This window comes from Hermetia illucens, chromosome 2 (assembly GCF_905115235.1).
Source record: "Hermetia illucens chromosome 2, iHerIll2.2.curated.20191125, whole genome shotgun sequence".
NCBI classification, from domain to species: domain Eukaryota; kingdom Metazoa; phylum Arthropoda; class Insecta; order Diptera; family Stratiomyidae; genus Hermetia; species Hermetia illucens.
In genome coordinates this window covers 145,517,018-145,539,121 of record NC_051850.1, presented here as the reverse complement: position 1 = coordinate 145,539,121, position 22,104 = coordinate 145,517,018, and the positions used below count along the sequence as shown (strand labels likewise).

The 22,104-nt window shown below is 43.4% G+C and overlaps 1 protein-coding gene across 4 annotated transcripts; it reads left to right on the top strand.

Annotated features, from left to right (window-relative positions):
- The first annotated feature begins 1,759 nt into the window (after positions 1-1,759).
- Positions 1,760-19,693, top strand: LOC119648726. Of its 4 annotated transcripts, none has more exons than XM_038050539.1 (5): positions 1,760-2,376; positions 18,790-19,010; positions 19,088-19,298; positions 19,357-19,450; positions 19,514-19,693. In XM_038050539.1, exons 2-5 carry the CDS (start codon positions 18,842-18,844, stop codon positions 19,676-19,678), a joined length of 639 nt encoding a protein of 212 aa, XP_037906467.1. In that variant the 5' UTR covers positions 1,760-2,376; positions 18,790-18,841; the 3' UTR covers positions 19,679-19,693. The 4 variants fall into 4 exon arrangements, with proteins under 4 accessions (XP_037906467.1, XP_037906466.1, XP_037906465.1 ...); XM_038050538.1 differs by having other exon boundaries at positions 1,761-2,376; positions 18,749-19,010; XM_038050537.1 differs by lacking the exon at positions 1,760-2,376 and having other exon boundaries at positions 18,548-19,010.
- The last annotated feature ends 2,411 nt before the right edge of the window (positions 19,694-22,104 follow it).

Here is a 22,104-nt window from a genome sequence, read left to right as displayed (position 1 = left end):
AGTGGGAATTATATTGAACGTAAATCCGCCCATACTTCAGGCCAAAGCTTGGCCAGGCCCATTTGTTCCGATCCGACATTAAGTGAATGCAGACTTACGATCCCTCAATCCTTAAACACAATTTTTCACCTATGGTCAAGCTTTGGCCAAAAATATGATCGGATTTACGTTCAATATAAGTCGCAATCTCGTCGTGTTTTGCAAATTATATAAAGGGGCGTTTAATACTTGCGAACTGCTTCGATCACGATGTTTCCAGGGCAGAGGTGAGGCCGCGTCTGACGTGTTGCCTCTGTCCTGGTACGAAACCTTAATGCCATCTTCGCTTATGGTCTATCTGTACGGTGTGGGTGAATTGAAACTCAACCGACCTTATGGCAGGCTCTGTGCTTAGACAGTGTGCTACCAATGACAAGGTGGTGTAAGCTGCAGAAGTCCACAGACTTCCCACCATTAAAAAATAATTGACTGACTATTTCGTCCAGGGCAGAGGCAACTCATCGAACGCTGCCTCATCTCTGCCCTGGGAACAGCGTGACCGAAAGTAGCGACAGGCGGTAATCGTTCCATTTATATATAATCGCAAACACGACATGAGTGCGGATTATATTGAAGTGAAATCTGTCGTAAATTCAGACCTAAATCAGACCGAAGTCAATTTTTGTTGAAGATGGCAGGGCAGAGGTCAGGTAGCGTCTGATGAGCTGCCTTTGCCCTGGAGGAAACCGTCACTCAATTTTTTCGATAAACTTGATTGTTTAACCCCAAAAAGAGGACTCCATGGACCACAAGAAAGGAAGTAAGTTGCTTCCCAAGTGGTCCGATCCGTCATCAAATGGATGCGGGCTCAGGACGTCCAGCATCCTCAATAAAAAATTCCCACCATTATCGTTACAGTCACCAATACCCAATTTCCCCATTATATGTCCAACCAAGGTGTTGTCAGACCTCACATTGGCATTCAGATCACTCATCATCATTACATTGTTACCTCTGCTGCCTCGTTGGTACTGTACAATTGTAATGTTCCTCAACCTGGAGAGGAACCTTTCAGTCAGAATTTTACCATAAACCGGTTTTCAGTTCAAGATAGCTCTTGCGGTAACCGTCCGTAACACACCGACATCATATTTCCGTTTGTTACTACTTCCTTTCCAGAGTTCAAAAGTCCACTGCCTCACACGTAGCAAGAGGGAAGGAGTACTCCCCAGAGTCCAACCAACTTACTTCGGTTAGGGGCAGAATTCCGGCGTTCTGGCGACCATTGATATCGTTGCATGTAGTATGTGGACGTTTTAGAAACTAATCATAGCGCGTTTTTGATAGCCTCGGTGTAAGGTCAGCCCCTATCTGAGGCGCTGTTGACATTCCAGTAATAGTAAAGTTTCGAAATTTGCAAGCCCACAAGTTTCTATCCCTTCTTGCCGCCTTTTTCCACAAGCAGAAAAGACTTTGAGTGTATTTTTAAGCCCGAGCTCAAGGGCTAAAAGGGTTATCAGAAGCTTACGAAAATTTCTACATATACTTTTCAATCACCCTATATTCATATATATACCAATTCAAATTTCACTTTTTTCCCAGGTTTACCGAGATGCTATTGTTCTGGTTAATTATCTGTTGTTTTTGTACTAATATCTTAGACAGCACCAAGCAATCGTCTCTTGGCTTCAGAATTACGCTCGTAGGTGCTGCACATTTTTTCCCACTTGAAAACTAGTTTTTCCCGCAAGTGGTAGCATTAACTTCTTCTAGTACTATTCAAGTGTATCTTTTGTATTTTGCGATTAAGTTGAATTATTTCTGGATTATTGTATAAATAGAAATTTCTTTCAATTCTTCATATATACGAAAGATAGGACGTGGAGGAGAAGAGTGGGAAAATGTTTGGTGTTATGTAAAGCGCCGGCATTTTATGTAAAATTTACGAGTATCGAAGTCATTTGAGTGGTTTTATATGAATCTTTTGCTAATTATTACGGAGATCTAGGAAAATGCATTTTCAATAGGTGGTGGCTTATGAATGAAAAATTATATTTAAATGCTTTAGCATTTCCAGTTTGGTACTTGAAACATGTGACTACATAGAATATGCATATTTCCGATCAAATTGTCACCAGTGGAAGAGAATGTGTTCACGTTGTGCTCCAGGCGTGATGTTTTGGGAGACTAAGCAAAATTGAAATTTTAGGGAAACAGTGGCCAATCAGTTGAGTGAAAGCGAACTTGTCATTTACAAGCGCCAGTAAAACAACACCATTAATTATTGAAAAATTTTTGGGAATACCGGATTGATATCATTAACTCCATTAAGTTCATTAGCTAAGTCTTCGGAACGTAGAACACTAAAAACAAGTCAAAAACCAGACGGTGCTTGAGGTAAGAAAGGTTTTGTGTATTTCTTTTGCCTTATCTGTACATAGTTCGTAATGTTTATGTATTTAGTATATCAAACTATTCACTTTAGTGTGATACTGACTTTCAGTAATGAATTGCAGTAAATTTACACAAAAGGGACAACTTTGATCTATTTTAATTTTGTTATTAGTGGTACGATCCTCTTCAAGTCCACCCAACTACTGGCCTATGCTGACGATATCGACATCATGGGAAGAACCACCCGAGACGTGCAAACTGCCTTCATCCAGATCGAGCAGGCGGCGCGAGATCTTGGGCTGCACATCAATGAAGGCAAGACAAAATATATGGTGGCAACGTCAGCACCGACGACCAATCAACCAACAACATCAAACCGCACTGGTCAAACACAAACACGAACAAGAATAAGGATAGGAGAATACAACTTTGAGACCGTTGACAATTTCTCCTATCTAGGGTCGAAAATCACAACCGATAACAACTACGATGATGAAATCCGCGCACGGTTGTTGTCAGCCAACAGAGCCTATTTCAGCTTACAAAGACTGTTCCGCTCGAAACGTCTCACCATAGGGTCAAAGCTCTTACTGTACAAGACTATGATCTTGCCAGTCCTCATGTATTCCTCGGAGACTTGGGTTCTTAGCAAGAAAAATTGCGAACTCTTGGCCGCGTTCGAGAGAAGAATCCTCCGAAGAATTTTTGGCCCCCTACATGAGGATGGACGATTCCGTAGCCTACACAATGACGAAATCTATGAGCGATACCATGACCGTCCGGTTGTGGATAAAATCCGGCTCAATAGGTTACGGTGGGCGGGTCACTTAATCCGTATGGATGAAGATGATCCCACCCGGAAAGTCTATAAGGGCAATATCTATGGTAGGAAAAGAAGACGAGGCAGACCCTGCCTAAGATGGAGCGATGGCGTGGGCCAGGACGCCAGACAGCTTTTAGGGATATCGAATTGGTGGACCTCGGCGCAAAACCGGGATGTCTGGAGTTCCTTATTAAGGCAGGCCTAGACCGGATACCGGTTGTTGCGCCGTTGATGATGATGATGATTAGTGGTGCGATCTCCACCAAACTTGGTGGAATCATGCTGTATACTGTAACCGATATTATTGCAATTTAATGAATTTCGGATAAACCTCCATTTAATTACTAAAAAATTATGGAGGGTACTTTGAGGTCTAGCCACTGTCTAATAGTAGTTTTGCGATTTTTATTTCAGATTTTGTGGTTGGCTAATTTCTGAGAATGGGTCCGTGGAAGACATGATCACTTTGGAATCCTACCAATTGCCACCCCCTTACAATCATGTCAAAACTAATATTCGGTTTGGAAAGTACTAATTGGGATTTTTAATTTGATGGCTATATTCCGTAAAAAAAATTGTACACCTTCCTTTTGCATGTATGAGGATCCCCCTTTAGTTGCCTAATGCTGACAAATCTCTTGGTGACCATACCATACTTCTACAGCCCCATATATCTTCTAGAAATTATGCGTAAAATGTTAGAGCGGGTAATCTAAAGCAGGTTGCTCCCGGTTGTTAAAAGCCAAGGAGGTCTGTCAGATCGGCAGTATGGCCGAAATCCAATTCACGTTGCGTAGTACTAACCTTGGACATTAGGAATATATATAATTCGGCTAATTGGAACCTTATTCGAAAATCTCGAAATGCTGCCGATAATAGACCAAAGGAGTAGGTTATCTCTGCGGGGGTTCCACAGGGCTTCGAACTGGGTTCACCACTGTAGAACATCATGTACAATCATCATCATTAACGGCGCAACAACCGGTATCCGGTCTAGGCCTGCCTTAATAAGGAACTTCAGACATCCCGGTTTTGAGCCGAGGTCTACCAATTCGATATCCCTAAAAGCGGTCTGGCGTCCTGACCTACGCCATCGCTCCATTTCAGGCAGACTTTCCGGGCTGGATCATCCTCATACATCCATTAAGTGACAAGCCCACCGTAACCTATTGAGCCGGATTTTATCCACACGACGGTTATGGTTTCGCTCATAGATTTCGTCGTTATGTAGGCTACGGAATCGTCTATCCTCATGTAGGGGGCCAAAAATTCTTCGGAGGATTCTTCTGTTGAACGCGGCTAAGAGTTCGCAATTTTTCTGGCTAAGAACTCAAGTCTCCGAGGAATACATGAGGACTGGCAAGATCATTGTCTTGTATAGTAAAAACTTTGACTCTATGGTGAGACGTTTCCAGCGAAACAGTTTTTGTATGGTGAAATAGGCTCTGTCGGCAGCCAACAACCGTGCGTGGATTTCATCGGTTGTGATTTTCGACCCTAGATAGGAGAAATTGTCAACGGTCTCAAAGTTGTATTCTCCTATCCTTATTCTTCCTGTTTGATCAGTGCGGTTTGATGTTGTTGGTTGGTTGGTTTTTGGTGCTGACGTTGCCACCATGTACTTTGTTTTGCCTTCATTGATGTGCAGCCGAAGATCTCGCGCCGCATGCTCGATGTGGGTGAAGGCAGTTTGTACATCTCGGGTGGTTCTTCCCATGATGTCGATATTGTCAGCATAGGCCAGTAGTTGGGTGGACTTGAAGAGGATCGTACCTCTTGCATTTACCTCAGTATCACGGATCACTTTCTCGAGGGCCAGGTTAAAGAGGACGCATGATAGCGCATCCCCTTGTCGTAGACCGTTGTTAATGTCGAATGGTCTTGAGAGTGATTCTGCTGCTTTTATCTGGCTTCGCATATTGGCCAGAGTCAGCCTAGTCAGTCTTACCAATTTCGTCGGGATACCGAATTCTCTCATGGCCGTGTACATTTTTACCCTGGCTAAGATGTCATAGGCGGCTTTAAAGTCGATGATACAACTGATGTCCATATTCCAACAGTTTTTCCAGTGCTTGCCGCAGAGAGAAAATCGGATCTGTTGCTGATTTGCCTGGAGTGATACCTCTTTAGTATGGGCCAATGATGTTCTGGGCGTATGGGGCTATCCGGCCTAGTAAGATGGCGGAGAATATCTCATAGATGGTACTCAGAAACGCGATACCTCCATAATTGCTGCACTGTGTGATATCTCCCGTTTTATGTATCAGACAGATAATGCTTCTTTGCCAACCGTCAGGCATTGATTCGCTGTCCCACACCTTGAGCACAAGTTGGTGAACCACTTGGTGTAATTGGTCGCCTCCATATTTAACCAATTCGGCTGTAATTCGATGAATTGCACGGACTGTTTCTTCTATACTTAGTGGTGGTAGAATTTGTCCAGTGTCTTAAATTGACGGGACCTCCAACTCGCCAATGTTCTGGTTGTTTAGTAGTTCATCAAAGTACTCAACCCATCGCTCCAATATGTCCATTCTGTCGAAAATCAGATTTCCCTCTTTGTCTGGGTAGGATGAATATCGAGGTGTGTAAGGCTTCATTCTGTTGACTTGTTGGTAAAACTTCCGCGCCTGGTGCGGTTGCTTCCTGTACTTTTCGAGTTCACAGACCTGTTGGTTTCCCCAGGCTTCCTTTTTCGGTCTGTGAAGTCGCTTCTCTGCTCGCCGGAGTTCGTGATAAGTCTCTGCGCGTGCATTATTTGAGAATGCAGTATTCTTCCGTTCCGTTGCTAACTTACATTCATCGTCAAACCAGCCATTCCGACTCTTTTTGCGGCTGGGGCCAAGTATGTCTGTGGCCGTATTTATGATAACGTTCTTCAGGTGATTGTGAAGATCATTTGTTGATGCTTCATCCCCAGGATCTCTGTTGACTGCGGTTATTGCGGCATCCATTTCCCTCTAATAGGTGTTGCGGAGGGCTGTGTTGTGGATAGCTCCAGTGTTAACTCTCACCTGATTGTTAGAGGGGATTCTAGGTGGTGTTGTTATTCGAGCTCCGAGCACTATGCCAATGAGATAGTGATCCGAATCTATATTGGCACCCTATGTTTTCTGACATTCATCAAGGTTGAGAGGTGGCAGCGTTCGATCAACACGTGGTCAATTTGGTTGAAAGTGATCCCGTCTGGAGAGGCCCACGTATGATCGCTTTCCGTGCAAACCAGGTACTTCCAACAACCATTTCGTGTGACGCTGCTAATTGAATAATCCGCAGTCCGTTATCATTTGTATTTTGATGTAAGCTAAGGGAGCCAAAGTATCGCCTGAATATGGGCTCCTTGCTACTTGGCTGTATGATTTGGATATCATATCTGGGACAGGCTTTGAGGGTTCGTTCTACTGCCTCGTTGAAGGTATCCTTCTCTGACTCTGCAGTCTTCTCTGTAGGGGCGTGAACATTAATGAGGCTTATATTTCTAAACTTGCCTCACAAGCGCAGAGTGCATAGCCGTTCGCTTGTGCTTTCTAAGCCGATAACAATGGGTTTCATTTTTTGGCTGACTAAGAAACCTACTCCGAGCACATGGTTTACTGGATGACCGCTATAATATATGGTGTAGCGTCTCTTCTTCAGGAAACCGGTCCCTGTCCAACGCATCCCCTGTAACGCTATTACATCAGCCCTATATTGGGGCAGGGTATCGGCTAGCTGTTCACTGTACAGGGAGTGCACGTTCCATGAGAAAATGCACAAATCGTTATTCCTTTATCGTTGCCGAGTTCGCCGTCGTGTTATCCGTCCAGTCCGAGGCTCTTGTTGTGATTTCGCAACAAATTGTTTTCCGTGTAGGGTTGTCAGCCCAACCCCCAACCTGGAGGATCAGTTGGTACAATTTGTCCCGTTCTTAGGCGCAGGAGACTCGCCTTCATCTTCCTCCGTCTGCAGCTTTTCGTTAAGAAAGAGTTCCCAGCGGTCACCACGTGGAGCTGGAGATAGGGTTTGGTAGTAGAACTGTTGGTGCTGGTTCAGCAGGCGTTTTCCAGGTTTTATACTCCATCGTGGGTACCAATCCACATTTCGTCCTGGGACCTATACTACCACCGGGGGTAGTAGTTTCCTATCTTTATTCTTTTCGTTTGACCAGCACGGTTTGATGTTGTTGGTTGGTTGATTTTTGGTACTGACGTTGTCTTGCCTTCATTGGTGTGCAGCCCAAGATCTCGCGTCTCCTGCTCGATCTGGATGAAGGCATTATCTATAGTTTGTACGCTTTGGGTCGTTCTTGCCATGATGTCGATATCGTCAGCATATATGTAAAAATTATTCTTTGAACTGCAGTTTAAATAATATTGATACCAGTGTGTAGTGAGGATCTTCTTAGCTTCTTATATTTTTTTTCTTAAGCGCAAGTTACGACTCATCTGGCAGTCACGCGAAAAAGAGGAAGAAGGGACATTATCTACGAGTATATACTATATTTTCAAAAAAAAAATGGATTATTTACTCAAATACATATGTACATTTTTGCACCATAAACTGAAGTTGATAAGAAGCGTCGTTCATTGATTTATTATTAATAGCTACGGAGTTGGCACTAAATGTTGTTACCTGCATGTTCCTATGATTCGTTCTGTATTTATAGTCATCTTTAAGTATTACTTCCTGTGAGCGGAAATTCATTCCCTGAATAAGCTTGGAATATGTAATTGGAATGAAATAAATAAATATTCACTGCTCACGTAGAAAGAGGGAATAAACTACGTCATAAGTCACATGTCATGATGTACACAGTCTTACAAAAAAATGTAATTGCTCATGTACATGCCATCGATTTGGAGGGTCAATATTTGCCTAGAAGCTTTTCTCACCTGGCTGGCATGTTAACTAATATTCAGCAAGCATTTGGGTTCTAAATCTTTGTGCACACATGTACACATATACTCGCAATTCATCAATAATCAAAAACCCATCCACGGTGGTATCTCAGTTTGTTTACATCGAATGTATTCCAAGGAATTAATCAAAAACTTAGTGTTGACAATCCTTGTAGAAAGAGAAGAAGGCCCCAAACCCAACTAAAGAAATGTCTCCAACTGTTTAAGGTCAACTTAAATCTAATTTCAATACAATTATGAGGGAGAAGTTGGGGTTCATATTCTCAGGATGGTTTGTGTATATTCCAAATAAAAGCCTGAGTAAGGCACGCTGATTCACTGTCTATTGCTTTACTGACCACTCCTACTTAAACCTTCGCAACTGTAACCCCGGGACATAGGGAGGTCGTTGATCGAAAGTCAATGGGCTAAATACTTCGAACAAATACGGAATAATTTATTTGTGGGCTGTCAATCTGAAAATTTTGATTGTTCTTTTTGCTATCGACACGCTGACTATGCCTCGTGTAAGAACGGATTTATCGATTACGACTTTTGACCCCAGTACTGAGAACTTCCTGTAAGTTCACTTTCTTGAAATTGACCGAAATTCCCACATTGTAGGCTAGACATTACGAAGTTAAGCGAGGTTAGATGATGGGACTCTGAAGAGCACTCCTCGGTCCCTCGCAGCACTGACGTGTCCTTATCACTTGGGAGTTGGTTTCTGACAAGATACTGAGTGCGAAATTTATCTGCAGGATGAGAAACATCTTAGTAATATATCGCTACAGACCAACAGTGACTTCCGATATAGAGGGGAACGAGGCTTTCTATAAAGCCCTGCATACAGTCCAAGTGAGGTCACTGGTGACATTGTGATCGTGATATATGATCTGAATACCAGGGGAGGTTTTGATGACACTTTGCTTAGATGATCTTGGTGAGCGTAACAATAAAGACGAGAGTTTTGGATTTATGCATCGCCGTTGGTGGTATATTGCTCGAGCACAGCGCATGCCACATGGTCATTTAGATTTCAACTGGTCTCCTTCGATATTTTAAATTTGAATAAAAAGAATTTTTGTTCCGTTTTGGTTAAGAAGGATTTTTATTGCTTGCAGATACTATATTTTGGGATTTCAAGTGCCTTACATTCTGAGACCTAAGAATGAATGGGAACATACTTATATTTATATACATGCATGTATATGGTTGGAATTTACCCATTGGCGGGGTCAACCACACCCACGCACCATCACCCGTGGTTACCTGAAACGCCTGCCCTGTTTCTCTACTGTTCTGCGCCAAAAGTCCTCGAGTTGACAGGTGTTGATGAAGACTTGGAGCCCTTGAGTGACAATGAGGTCACTTTTCATTTGCCATTTCCATATAGCAACACAGAAAGAACACTAACACAGAATAGTCTCAACTTGATCTTGGTGTTGAGATAATTGCGTTTCCAGATTTCAGGCAAGGCAGCGAAAGTGCATCTAGTGCTGCTGATGCGTCGGACAAAATCCAGTTCGGTGCCACCGTCGGTAGAAACCACGCTTCCTAGATAGAGAAATTTTAACGCTTTTCATGCTTTGCCTATTAACGCAGACAAGGAGAATACGATGGAAAGGCGCGAGGGCAAACAGACGTCATCATCGTAGTCGAGGTGTTTGAGGACAGATGTCTTAGCCTATTGACCTCCTCCACGTCCTCCGGACAAGGCAGCATGAAGAACGTCACCTACAACAAAAAAAAATTATATTGGTAACAAGTTGCAACCCTGGCGAACTCCACTTGCGATCTCAAATTCCTCTTAGATTTTACGTCAGTGTAGCTCAAGACATTTTGGTCCTCATATGTCGCTCTGATAATTGCTATTAGTTTTACCGGAATGCTTCTTCTGCGTAAAGCGCGCCAGAAACACTTCCTGTTCACACTATCGAAAGCTTTCTCGAAATCAATGAAGATCAGATGAAGCGAAGATCTATACTCTGCGCACTGATCCAAAATGATCCGTAAGGTGTTGATGTAGTCAATGCAGAAAGATCCCAGTCTATCCTCTGTCGATCAAGCTTTCGAGATGTTCTTTGATGCGTTCTAGGATAATTTTATCTATTATCTTTGCAGGGGCAGGGAGCACGTAGAAACTCCTGCAATTGTCACATTGAAAACAGGTGCCCTTCTTTGGAATCTTAAAGATCATCCTCTCCTTCCACTCTCTGAACAAGGTCTGGAATTGCCAAGATTACCGTACGAGTAATTGCAGATGTGGTGTTAAACAACTCTGCGGGGACACCATCAAGCCCAGCTGTTTTACTTCATTTGAGTGTATTGACAGCCAAAATGATTTCCCTTATACTTGGAGGAACAGTGCGTATGTTACGGTGACTGGCGATTGCATCCACAAGAGGTGGAAATTCACCAGATGTGATACGGTTAAGAGCCGTGGCGAGTTGTTCATCATAGTGGGTGAGAAGTCGACCGTTAATATCCTTCACAGCACCATCGAAAAATGTGCAACCACATGCAAGTAGTTTCTTAATGCGGTATACACTTCTGGAATCATTGAGTTTTGCAGTACCTTCCACTTCCCTGATTAGTGCAATAGGAAATTTCATTTCGTCATTGGCGTCGGTCCTTCAATCCCTTCAGTTCATTGATCCGCTTCGACGATTCCAAGTTATTGAGTAGATCTTTCATCGGATCAAGAAGATGGCTCTCCCATTTTCGTGCGACAGTTGAATCATACAAGCGGTCGACGTTGAACTTGGGGACCGCAGCTCTCCAATCCTGCGGGAAGAGGCGGAATTAACACGCAAGTAAACGTAAGAGATCATCAGATAGGGATCCCTTTCCAAGCCAATGTCAGCGCCTCTCTTGTTACGCTAGGAGGGAATTGCTAATTCTACTGCTGATCGCAAAGTGGTCGACCTAATTGATCGTGGGTGTCTGTTGAAACCTAATTGACCTTATGGCAGGCTCTGTGCTCGAACAATGTTCCACTAATGACGAGGCTGTAGAATCTGCATCGTTACTGTCGCCAAGACACATCCCAATCACATGTCCGAGCAAGGTGTTTTCAGAGGCCAGCTTGGCATTTAGATCGCCTATCATGATTACAATGTCAACTTTACGAAGCCCCCTCCAACTACGTAATGCTGGATGGTTCTAGAGGTACATAGCGCAGGATAGAAAAGGAGGGGTGGAAGCTGGTGGTGCTCTCTGTTTTACAAATGGCGTGATGAGATAAATAGTAGTTGTTCGATGAGTAAATTTCTTCCGGTGAAAACTCTCTTATATGGCCCATCGAGAGCTACCCCTGAATTTCGTAACTCCTCAACTGGCTGTGCCTTATTCTTCGAATAGGAGCCTGATTATATATTTTCCCAAATACGACTCCCTGCCCTCCCCTCTACCTGCTCGATGATAACCATTTAAATGCTGCGGCCAACAGAATGGTTAACTCGGCGCTACTTTTGGGTATCAGGTCGTTAGTGCCAACCAAACGGCTTCATCGACTGATAATTCTGGTGTTTCTTAGTGTACAGACTACATGTATTTATGGATGAGCATTTATTTACCTTATGTTCTTCATTAAGGCAATTGCAACACAATTTCCGTACGATGTCCCTTCGTTGCTGCGGGCTGAAATTTACTATATTGGTGCATCTGGTGATCCTTGTTGCATTCGGAAGGAAATTGGTCACTCTACTCGTTTGCTCTTCTTCGAAGACCCAAGAGGTTCCAGAATTATGAAGCGACCAGTCATTAAATGCAAGAACGTTGAAAGCTTTGGAACGTCAGTTGATGTCCTAGTGACTATTGTCATTATTTTGTTAAGGGAAGTTGCACCCTTAAAGAACTATTGTGTCCCTTTTTTTGGTTATAGTGTACCTATTAACTATAGTATGTCAAGTAAGCCTATAATTGTTAGGAATTTTAATATATTCCTTACTTCCAAATATTTCAACTTGGCATCGGATATTAAGTATTCTCCCTAGCTTCCCCAGGTGATAGTTTAGTCGGGTATGACCAGTGGGTATTCCCACTATAATCCGGATGTTCTTCTTGGTGAAGTTTAAACAGTCCTTTGAGACCTTGGGTTTGTATCCTCTTATAAGCACCCTAGACTGCTCCATTTCTGATAGATTTGCTCAGTATAGACGTGTAGAAGCGTTTCTGTTCTCTTTTCCTAGCCAGTTCATCCGCTGCCTCAATGCCTTCCAACCGAACAACAACTTTCAAAGCATCCCATACCAGTTTAGAGTACATATGATTGGACACACGTGCCTTGATCACCGCTTGGTTGTCGGTCAGAACGGCAATGCTCTACCCCCTATAGTTTCTTTGTAAATTGAAAGAGGCACATCTGCCTATAGCGTAAATTTCCACCTGGAATATGCCATTGTGTTTACCCATTGGTTCCGAGTACATTTTCCTTGAGCCAATGACCCTGGCGCCCGTTCTCTCTACTGTGAGAGATCCATCAGTGTACCAGGGAATCAGTTTCTGGTTTAAAATGTATGTCACAGCCACCCTTCCCAGTTTTTCCTATCAATCTAAATTTCTTATCGAAGTGACACCTCGTTATCATGCTACCTGTGATATCTCTTGGTATCAAAAATGTGGGGTATCGCTTAGAAAGAATATCAATCTTCCTTCGATTTAGCTTCCCGCCCCATTGATATTCCTGGCTATTCTGAAGATGGTCCTCTTTGCCTGCATTTGTATGTGCAGATGGAGAAGATTCTGCCTAGATTACCGTCCAATAGGTAATTATTGGCCTTAATATTGCAGTATATATCCTGTGCAGTATTTTCGGAGTTCACCCTCCTTTTTCGCCTTCATTAGATCTGCAAATCATCAGAGCCCTTGTGGCATTCCACCACATGTTTTCAACATATGTCTTCCAAAGTAGTTTTTGGTCTAGGGTGATTCCCAAATATTTGACCTCTATACAATGTAATCTAATGGCTCTCAGGGATCAAGCTTGCTTTTCCTAGTGAATAGTACTATATTGGCCTTGGTTGTATTTACGCGTCAACCCACCTTCCTGCAACATGGTTCACTGTCCGGTTTGGACTATGTTACATAAGGGTATCTTCATATTTGTTCCTACAGATTAAAGCAATATCATCAGGGTAACCCTGGGCCTATATTCCACTTGTTAGCACTGATGAAGGGAACAAGTGGTTCCCGAAATATCGGTATTTGCAAGAATAAATACCCACACCAACGAAAAAGAAACAACAAGTTTTTATTACTTCAATTAATTAATCGTTGGAAACACCGCATAATTTCACTCTGATATGTTCCAGTGTTTTTTTTTGTTCTTCTAGGAGCCCATCAGCTACCATGCCCCACATTAATGATGATAATACCCCACCTTGTGAAGTATCGGTACTTCTATTTGCCTACAATCTAACATTTTGCCCATCTAGAAAGCCCGGGTACTTCCCACTTTCTCGCTGTGTGCGATACCTTATCGAACGATCCTTCGATATCCAAAAGCGCACACAATGCTATTTCCTTTGTTTGTATGGAGTCCCGTAATTTATCCGTCAGCTGATACAGAGCAGTTTCGGTTGACCGCCTTGCCCGGAAAGCGTGCTGACATAGATGTAGGGAACTACCCATTAGAATATTAATTCTAATACAATTTTCTATGATCTTCTCCACTGTTTCAAGTAGAACAATGTGAGGCAGATTGGTCTGAAAGATTTAGGATGAAAAGGATCCTTTCTCATTCTCGGTAAATGTCTTCCTTCATCAGACAGGCAGAAGATATTGCTTTGTCTTTGGCTATAGGTTTATATAGCTTGGATACTTTTGTGGTTTGTTCTAGTCCGTCACAGAATTCCCTGAAGCTGTTTCGTTTTGCTTCTCTGATCGCGTTGCTATACGTCGCCAGTGCTCTTTTGGACTTCTGCCAGTCCCCGGTTTATTTCGCCTGGTTGAAGAGTTTTCGAGCCTCCTTTCTCATTTTGGTCAGGTTCTTGTTCCACCAGGGTACATGACTTGACTGTCTTATCAGGACAACTCAGCGTCAATGGCAACTCTGTTGAGGCCTTCCACTACTGTTTGTAGCTCTATTTCGCTCCTGATGTTACCGCTCACCTGTAGATGAACCATGTTGTCATCCAGGTATCTTGGGTAAGAGTCCCAGTCTTTTCTACTGGGATTCCTTATTATTCTATTTACTTCTTAGTTGCCTTCAATGTCGAATCTGATTATTCTGTGATCCGACATAGAAGCTTCATCCACCACTGTCCAATTCTTGAATAACCCGCTCATCAGAGTGTTTCCTACAGTTATGTCTAGTACCTCTTGCCTGGTGTTGATCACGAATTTTGGAATGTTCCCTACGATATGTACTTCCAACTTATTATTGAAGATGAATTCCAGAAGGTACTCACCTCTTCGATTAATGCCGCTGCTTCCCCAGACCTTCCCCGCCGTTGGCATCGCAGCCGAGGAGAAGTCGCCAAAATTTGTCCATTACTGAAGTACGAATAGTAATCGGGTAGCCTCGGAACTGCCCAGGTCAAGGAAACCAAGAACACAGCTCAAAAATATTGTGTCAAAAATGATGTTTACTTTGCCGACCATTCTCGCGCCATCAAAGGCTAAATACTTTGTTAGATACCCTGATAGAGAAATGCATGCCCAACGACTAGATACTGAGCAATTGATCAAAGGACATCTTCGAATCATCTCGATGCAACCACGTGCCTTAAAACCATTCCAGCAACACATAGAAGAAACCATAGTAATATTGAAAATATTGAAAAGTTCCGCTTACCGGATGGGAATCTTTTTGTCCTGTTATAAATCAAGGCTTGCCTAGGCAATTTCGCCCCCTGTGTATAGCTTTATTACTTCAAAAAAAAAAAAAAATTACGTACGTACCCGTTAAGGGACCTTATACATGTGCATCCTCTTTGTTTACAAGGCAACTGGTGTATATACTACAGAAATATTTATGACGTTTGCAAAACTGCGGCTGCATTTAAAACTTCATGTTTTTTCCGTCGATTTGAAATGGGTTTGGCGCCATATGCCTATAGGTAATTATTTCTTAACAACATTTTAACTTTTCCTCTGTGTTAATTTTTTTTTTATTTTCGAGTTGTCACAATCTTGTCAGATGCCGGATTTTACCTAATACCAGCACTAAGTGCTAAGCATTGAGGCTCAGACGATCTTACCTACTTAAATAATAAAGGGGCGCTGGCGGTAGTGGTCGGTGTTATGTTAATGGGAGAGTCCTTCGAGAACTCCCAACAATATCGAGCACGTATGCAGAATGGCGTACTTCTGCATGGTTTCGACCAGACTGTGTGAAAGTCCCAGGACATCAAAGGAAGCCGACTTTACCCTACTCAGAGAATTGAAAGATCGATCTTTCAAGTTAAGTGGAGTCAATCCACAGTCTGCTTTACAGACAGCCGCATGCAAGGGACTTGTCTGCTCTTTGCTGTAAAAATAAGCACGTAGCGAGTCGACTTGGCGATGATGTTGTGCCGCCACGTCAACCATGCCCCTACCTCCGATGTCACGAGGCAGGTTCATTCACTCCATGGCAGAGTTTGAATGATGCATTCGGAATTTGGATGTAGTTGTTCGTATCCGCCGCTGAACGTTTTCAAGATCGGTCATCGTCCAAGGCAATATTCCGAATGTATAAGCCAATGAAGGGATAGCAAATACATTCAACGCGCTTATTTTATTTTTCCCAGAGAGATGCGATTTCAGTACCAGCTTTACACGTCGTAGGAATTCGGACAGCAGAGCATCCTTCATGACATGGGTTCTTTGCAGAATTCCTAGGTACTTGTAAAAGTCTGTCTCGGTCATAGCTTCGATGTGGAGGACATCACAGCTGAACATGTCAACTATTCGTACCAGCGTGCAACTTGATGTCATCTAAGTACATCAAAGGTGTCAGTTCGCACTTAGCACGTAGCCCATACTTTATTGCGAAGTCATGCGCTCTAGCATCATTCTGTGGGTGTGAAAGGGAGTTCAGTGCAATGCAATGGGACTCGACGAATCCCCCTGGAAAATACCCCCGTATACGGATGGGTTCTGAGGTATTAGCTCCCACAGATGTACGCACTGATAAGGTGGTATGCCACCCTTCCATTACTGTCGCCAAAAACTTTATTAGTTTGTGATCAACGCGATACAGATGTAGGACATCGATTAGCCAGGTATGCGGGACGCAATCGAAAGTCTTAGTATAATCGATATAGTAACTAAAGAGGTTTCTTTGGCCTCTAGTTGCTTGTCCTGCAACTACCGAGTCGATAATTAGTTGCTTATTGCCAACCCATTCGGCAGCCCTTCTGCTCCTCGGACAGAATATTGTTGGTCTCGAGGTGCGCATTGACCTTTCCACTAATAATGGACGTTATGAGTTTGTAGAGGGTTGGTAAGCAAGTAATCAGTTTGGTATCTGCGAGGTCCTGCACCGTGTCCTCCTTAGAGATAAGGTAGAAAATCGCCGCAGTAAGGAAGGGTGGAAATTCCTCCGGCCAACTCAAGACCTCATTTATGCAGTGGGTCAGCCGACTGTGTACGCTGGTAAATTTCTTATACCAGAAATTCTGCCCCCGATCCAGACCTGAGCCCCTCCTGTTCCTCGAGCTGTTTATGGCTCGTCGAATTTCCTCTACGGTTACATCCGCAAAATTCATGCCGCCTTTAGCGGTGACTCCCAACTCCCAAAGTCCACCCCAGTATTTATTTCGTTTCCGTTACCGAAAGCTGCACGGTCTGGACGCTCTGTTATTGAGAGATCTGAAAAAGCTCCGCTGGTTCCTCGCGTATGTCGCATCCTGCACGCGTTTGGAGTAACTTTCGCCATACCATATCAACCGACTGCATACGACAGAAAGTTTCTGCTTTAGTGTATCCAAAATTTCAACTACGGCTATCTCACTGGGGATGGCATAGTTTCTGTAAACCCTCTGCACTTTATTTATCACCCGTCTGCTGGCATTGCCAGTACTGATTTGAATCAGCCTAGTAATGTCCTGCTTTAATGAGTCCCGCCGACGTTCCAGACGAATTTTCCATGGTGGATCTCTTTGGTCACTCAAACCAATAACACGAAAGCGAACCTTTTGACCATGCAATCTGACAGTCGTAATCGCACCACAATACACAAGTGGTTGTAGTTGCAGCAGTGACTTATCAGCACACATTCGAGATGCAATCTCATCATTGATTTGAGATAGAATTCTCGGAGTTGCTGCAGATGCATAGAGCCTGGGAATACTTGAATACTTGTAAAATATTGTAGTGCGGCGTGATGTTGTTGGTGCGGCCGCCTCTGCCCCTATCGACTTTCGGTCTCCAGTTTCCCCGATGACCACAAGTCGAATACGCTCCCTGATGATGGCCGTGATTGTGTCGCTGCGAATAATAAAGGTCTGCGACTCGCTGTATAGTCACGTGCGCGAATTGCGGGAAACGCTCGACGAGTCTCTGGAGCAAAAAGGGGCGGTAATGTGTTTTACCCGCCCCCACTGTTATTTTGTAGTAGGAGCGGATGAAGAGGTTCATTTCTTCAGTTCACTTCATCCGCTGCCTACTCGAACCTGCTGAATTGGTCGCCACATATTGTGGCGAAACAGCTGCAGCAGGTGGAGCTATTCTCCTAGTCGTCGTGGCGTCTAGACTTCGAACCGCCCCACGACCATCGGTTTCGACGCTGTGCTGTCCATTACGGGAGGCCGACCCAGTCACCAAGTCAGACGACTCCCGCCGGTTATCCATACCTGACCTTAAATTCCTCCTTCTTCTCATAGATGGATTTGCATTTTATACCTAACTACCAGGTGTGGTGATAGCTTCCTCAGTGAGTAATCTACAAGACTTCAAAGTTCCTGCACTTTTCTCACCTCCCCCGTGAGACGCTGCGATGGCGTAAAGCTATTCAGACTGAAGCTATCCATTCCTCCTCCTTTCACAACCGGGCTTGTGACCGGCTACGGCGTTTTTTTGATTACTTTTAATTAATCTTTTCATCACTTGTATAGTATGATATTTATAATAATTGACTAAATCCATCAATTTTAATCTTAAGTTTTCGCTCAACTGGCGGAAGACTGTACTGCCCTGTTTCTATTCGATTCTCTACTGACACCCAAAAACAATTTTCGCTGTAAAAAAATTGTTTTTCGATGTCATGGCTACCAAGATTCACACTTGCGTGCGTGCGATACGCAAGTTACTCGCTCCGCCACACTCCTAATTACGGATTACCTCTTTACCTCTTAGTTGTATATTTCCGCTTATATTAATAAATTATAGTAAGTAAATATTTTTGTTACGTGTATTTTATCAAGGCCATTCCAGTGAAACGAAAAAAAAATATATTTCGGGGAATTCCAGAGAGACAAGAAACCTCAACGATAATACACTGTCACTGACATTTGGTACAAAGTTTGAATTTTTGAGGAATTAACATATTGGCAATAACCAAACGACTATTATGAACGCTATTTTAGTATAAGAAGAAAAATATTAATTGCAATTCAGGGAATTGCCTATTATTCAAGGGTTTTTCGATTTTCTAAATAGAATTTGAAATGAAAGTTACGTTGGGCATTTCTTTCCACAAATGTTGGACTCCACAATCTAGTACATTTTATGACTTGACATTTCACAGTTCTGAACATTGTATCAACAATTTTAATCGGTGCCCAACAGGTAAACAGTGATTTACGCCGCTAAAGCCCTAGAAGTTGATTAAAATTTAACGATGTCGGAAAGTGGTAGTGGCTCTGAATCGGTTGGGAAATCAAATTCAGCACTTACTCAATATTCGCGGCGTAAAGTGCTAGAAGAATTATCAAAAACTGGCTGTCGTCCTGAAATTCGTAACCAAGTCCTTCGAAAATGCCCAAAAGGTTCACATGCAGCTATACCAGGTAGTCGAGAGGCAATTCCAGTTGATAATCAGCTTTAGTGATTAAAATCTTGTTACTATTCAAGATGTCCGTTTCAGACTTTCTGAACAAGCATGCACAGAAGAGCCAGGAAAATGTTGGCGAGGAAGCCGCTTCGCCCGAATTCTCTGCCGTTGAGAACTGGATAAAGTACTTCAAGGATCGGGGATTTCATACAGAATGCGGGTTCGAGTTGCCACTGGCTTTCAAAACCATTGCGATGACAGAAGAGTTTCCTGAATGTGATCCAGAAAAGGACGTCGATTTTAAGTAAGTTTTCATCTGGTTTCTCAGCGAGGGTCGATTCATCCTTACTTTCGTTTCGCAGGAAATTATATCTGTGGCTCTCAGATGTCATGCAGGGATACGCACCCCCGAAACTGAATGAACAGTCGCAATTGTTTTTAGTCGAAAACTTGACAGTGAGTATCAAAGCCATAATTCACCGACGGAGCGAAGAGCTAACGTTTTTTATAATTTTCCAGGATATGCTGGAATTAAGCAATACTCCCGAGAATGGAATTACGCTTGCCCGAATGATCAACGTTTTGAGCAATAAACCAGAAACTGTCCCCAGTTCCTCAAAGAAGAATTATTTCTTACAGAGTTTGGACCCGTTGCATTTCAGCCTGAAAACTCTGCCAAAATAGATGAGACTGACTGAATTTTCTAGTTTTTATTGTTTTACTTTACAGAACCAAGTTTGAATTAAGAGATATGCGTACAGGACCAAAGCCGTTGAAATGTGGATTTCCCTCGGGCCCGAAATGGGGAAACTTTAAAAAGTTTGGAACAATTATGTAATTTTGGGGAATGTATATAATTATCACTGTAGATTTGGTTTTCCTTCGTTGCCCTTGCGCTATTGCAGAGCATAAATTTGGTTCAACCAAACTTCTCTAAAGTTATTCTTTCCGTTCGTGTAGTAATTAGTGCAGTAAAATTCTTAGCTTCCACTGATAATATCGGCGCACACAAGACCGTTGCCTTAAACTTTGGAATTTTGTTATGCTATAGTGCCGCCGCCGTATAGGGGGTCGCACTACTGACTGTAGGCTAAATCCTGCCTGTTGGAACCTTCCCTCACATCTTCAATGGAAGCTAGTGACATGAGCAGAGTCGGCTCTATATAAGTTTGTGGAATCAGATTTGCACGAACCGGACACATGAACCAAAGAAAGCGCTAAATCGAAAATAAGAGAACATTTTGTGTGAAGGGACTATTTGTGGATGAGGACGTGACTCGCCGAAATTTCAGAAAAAATTGTTTTTAAGAAACCGAGTATTTGACGGTAGAGTGTAAAGGACACCTGGTGTCACCACCCTTTTTAAAGTTTTGGGTGAAACAAAACCTTATTAAAATCGTTTCAATGTCTTTTTTGCTGTTGAGGCGGTGGACATCTCCCAAAGACACTGACTTGGACATGTTAGTATGCAATACATCAGTGGGCGGAGTTAGCCCACTTTAGCGGCGTCCGTAACCGCGCTTTCCTGGTCTCCGCATTCCGCAGTTTCCTATGGATAGATGCGATCATGGACCATCCCAATACTGACGTGCTAGTATTCTCTCTACCACATTTTCTGGTGCTAGATTTACATTTTCCTCCTTTCTCTGGGACTTCAGCGCAGTTTGAATAATCGGGTGAAGTGTCCACTTTACTGACGATATCGTCCATGCCCCGGCAATTGCTGATTAATTGATCTCTTTATGTCGTGCCTCTAACCACTACTTGGTGGCAGGGATGAGCTTGTATATCCACCGACCCTCCCCCGTGCGCTCTCAATGTTCTTGCCATCTACTTATAGATCTCTTCCTTTCGACGTTCTTCATTTACGATAAAGGAGGTCAAAGGGTAGTATAGGTCCCAGGGTGAAACGTGGATTGGTACCCACGATGGAGGATAAAACCTGGGAAATGCCTACTGAACCAACACCAACAGCTATACTACCAAACCCTGTCTCCACCTCCACGTGGGGACCACTGGGAACTTTCTTAACGAAAAGCTGACGGAGAAGGATGAAGGCGAGTCTCCCGCGCCTAAAAAATGGGACAAATTGTACCAACTGGCCCTCCAGGTTGGGGGTTGGGTAGGGCTGACAACCCTACACGGAAAAAAAGAAGAAGAGCCTCTACACCATATATTATAGTGGCGATCTAGTAGACCATGTTCTCGGAGTAGGTTTCTTAGTCAGCTGAAAAAATGAAACCTGCTGTTATCGGCTTGGAAAACATAAGCGAACGGCTATGCACTCTGCGCTTGCGAGGCAAGTTTAGAAATACAAGCCTCATTAACGTTCACGCCCCTACAGAGGAGACCACAGAGTTGGAGAAGGATACTTTCTACGAGGCAGTAGAACGAATCCTCGAAGCCTGTCCCAGATATGATATTAAAATCATACTTGGGGATTTTAACTGCCAAGTAGGGAAGGAGCCCGTATTCAGGCGATACGTTGGCTCCCATAGCTTTCACCAAAATACAAATGATAACGGATTGCGGATTTTTCAATTAGCAGCGTCACACGAAATGGTTGTTGGAAGTATCGCCACCTCTCAGCCTTGATGAATCGCAGAACATATAGGGGGGGGGGGGGCAATATAGACACGGATCACTATCTCATTGGTATGGTGCTCCGAGCTTGAAATACGACACCACCTACAATCCCCTCTGACAATCAGGTGAGAGTGAATACTGAAGCCATCCACCACACCGCCCTCCGCGACATCTATAAGAGGGAAATGGATGCCGCAATAACCGCAGTCAACAGAGATCCTGGAGATGAAGCATCAACAAATGATCTTCACAATCATCTGAAGACCCTTATCATTGATACGGCCACAAAGATACTTGGCCCCAGCTACAAAAAAAGTCGGAACCGCTGGTTAGATGATGAATGTAAGCTAGCAACGGAACGGAAGAATGCCGCATACCGAGTAATGTTGCATTCTCAAAGAACGCGGGCACGCGCAGAGACTTATCACGAACTCCGTCGAGCGGAGAAGCGACTTCACAGACGGAAAAAGGAAGCCTGGGAGAACCAACAAGTCTGTGAACTAGAAAAGTACAGGGAGCAACCG

Excerpts from the sequence above, each read along its gene's own strand:
- LOC119648726 (XM_038050539.1), top strand. The coding sequence starts at position 18,842 with ATGTCGGAAAGTGGTAGTGGCTCTGAATCGGTTGGGAAATCAAATTCA. Across the intron at positions 19,011-19,087 it reads TTCACATGCAGCTATACCAG|ACTTTCTGAACAAGCATGCA; the intron begins GTAGTCGAGAGG and ends TGTCCGTTTCAG. Across the intron at positions 19,299-19,356 it reads GAAAAGGACGTCGATTTTAA|GAAATTATATCTGTGGCTCT; the intron begins GTAAGTTTTCAT and ends TTCGTTTCGCAG.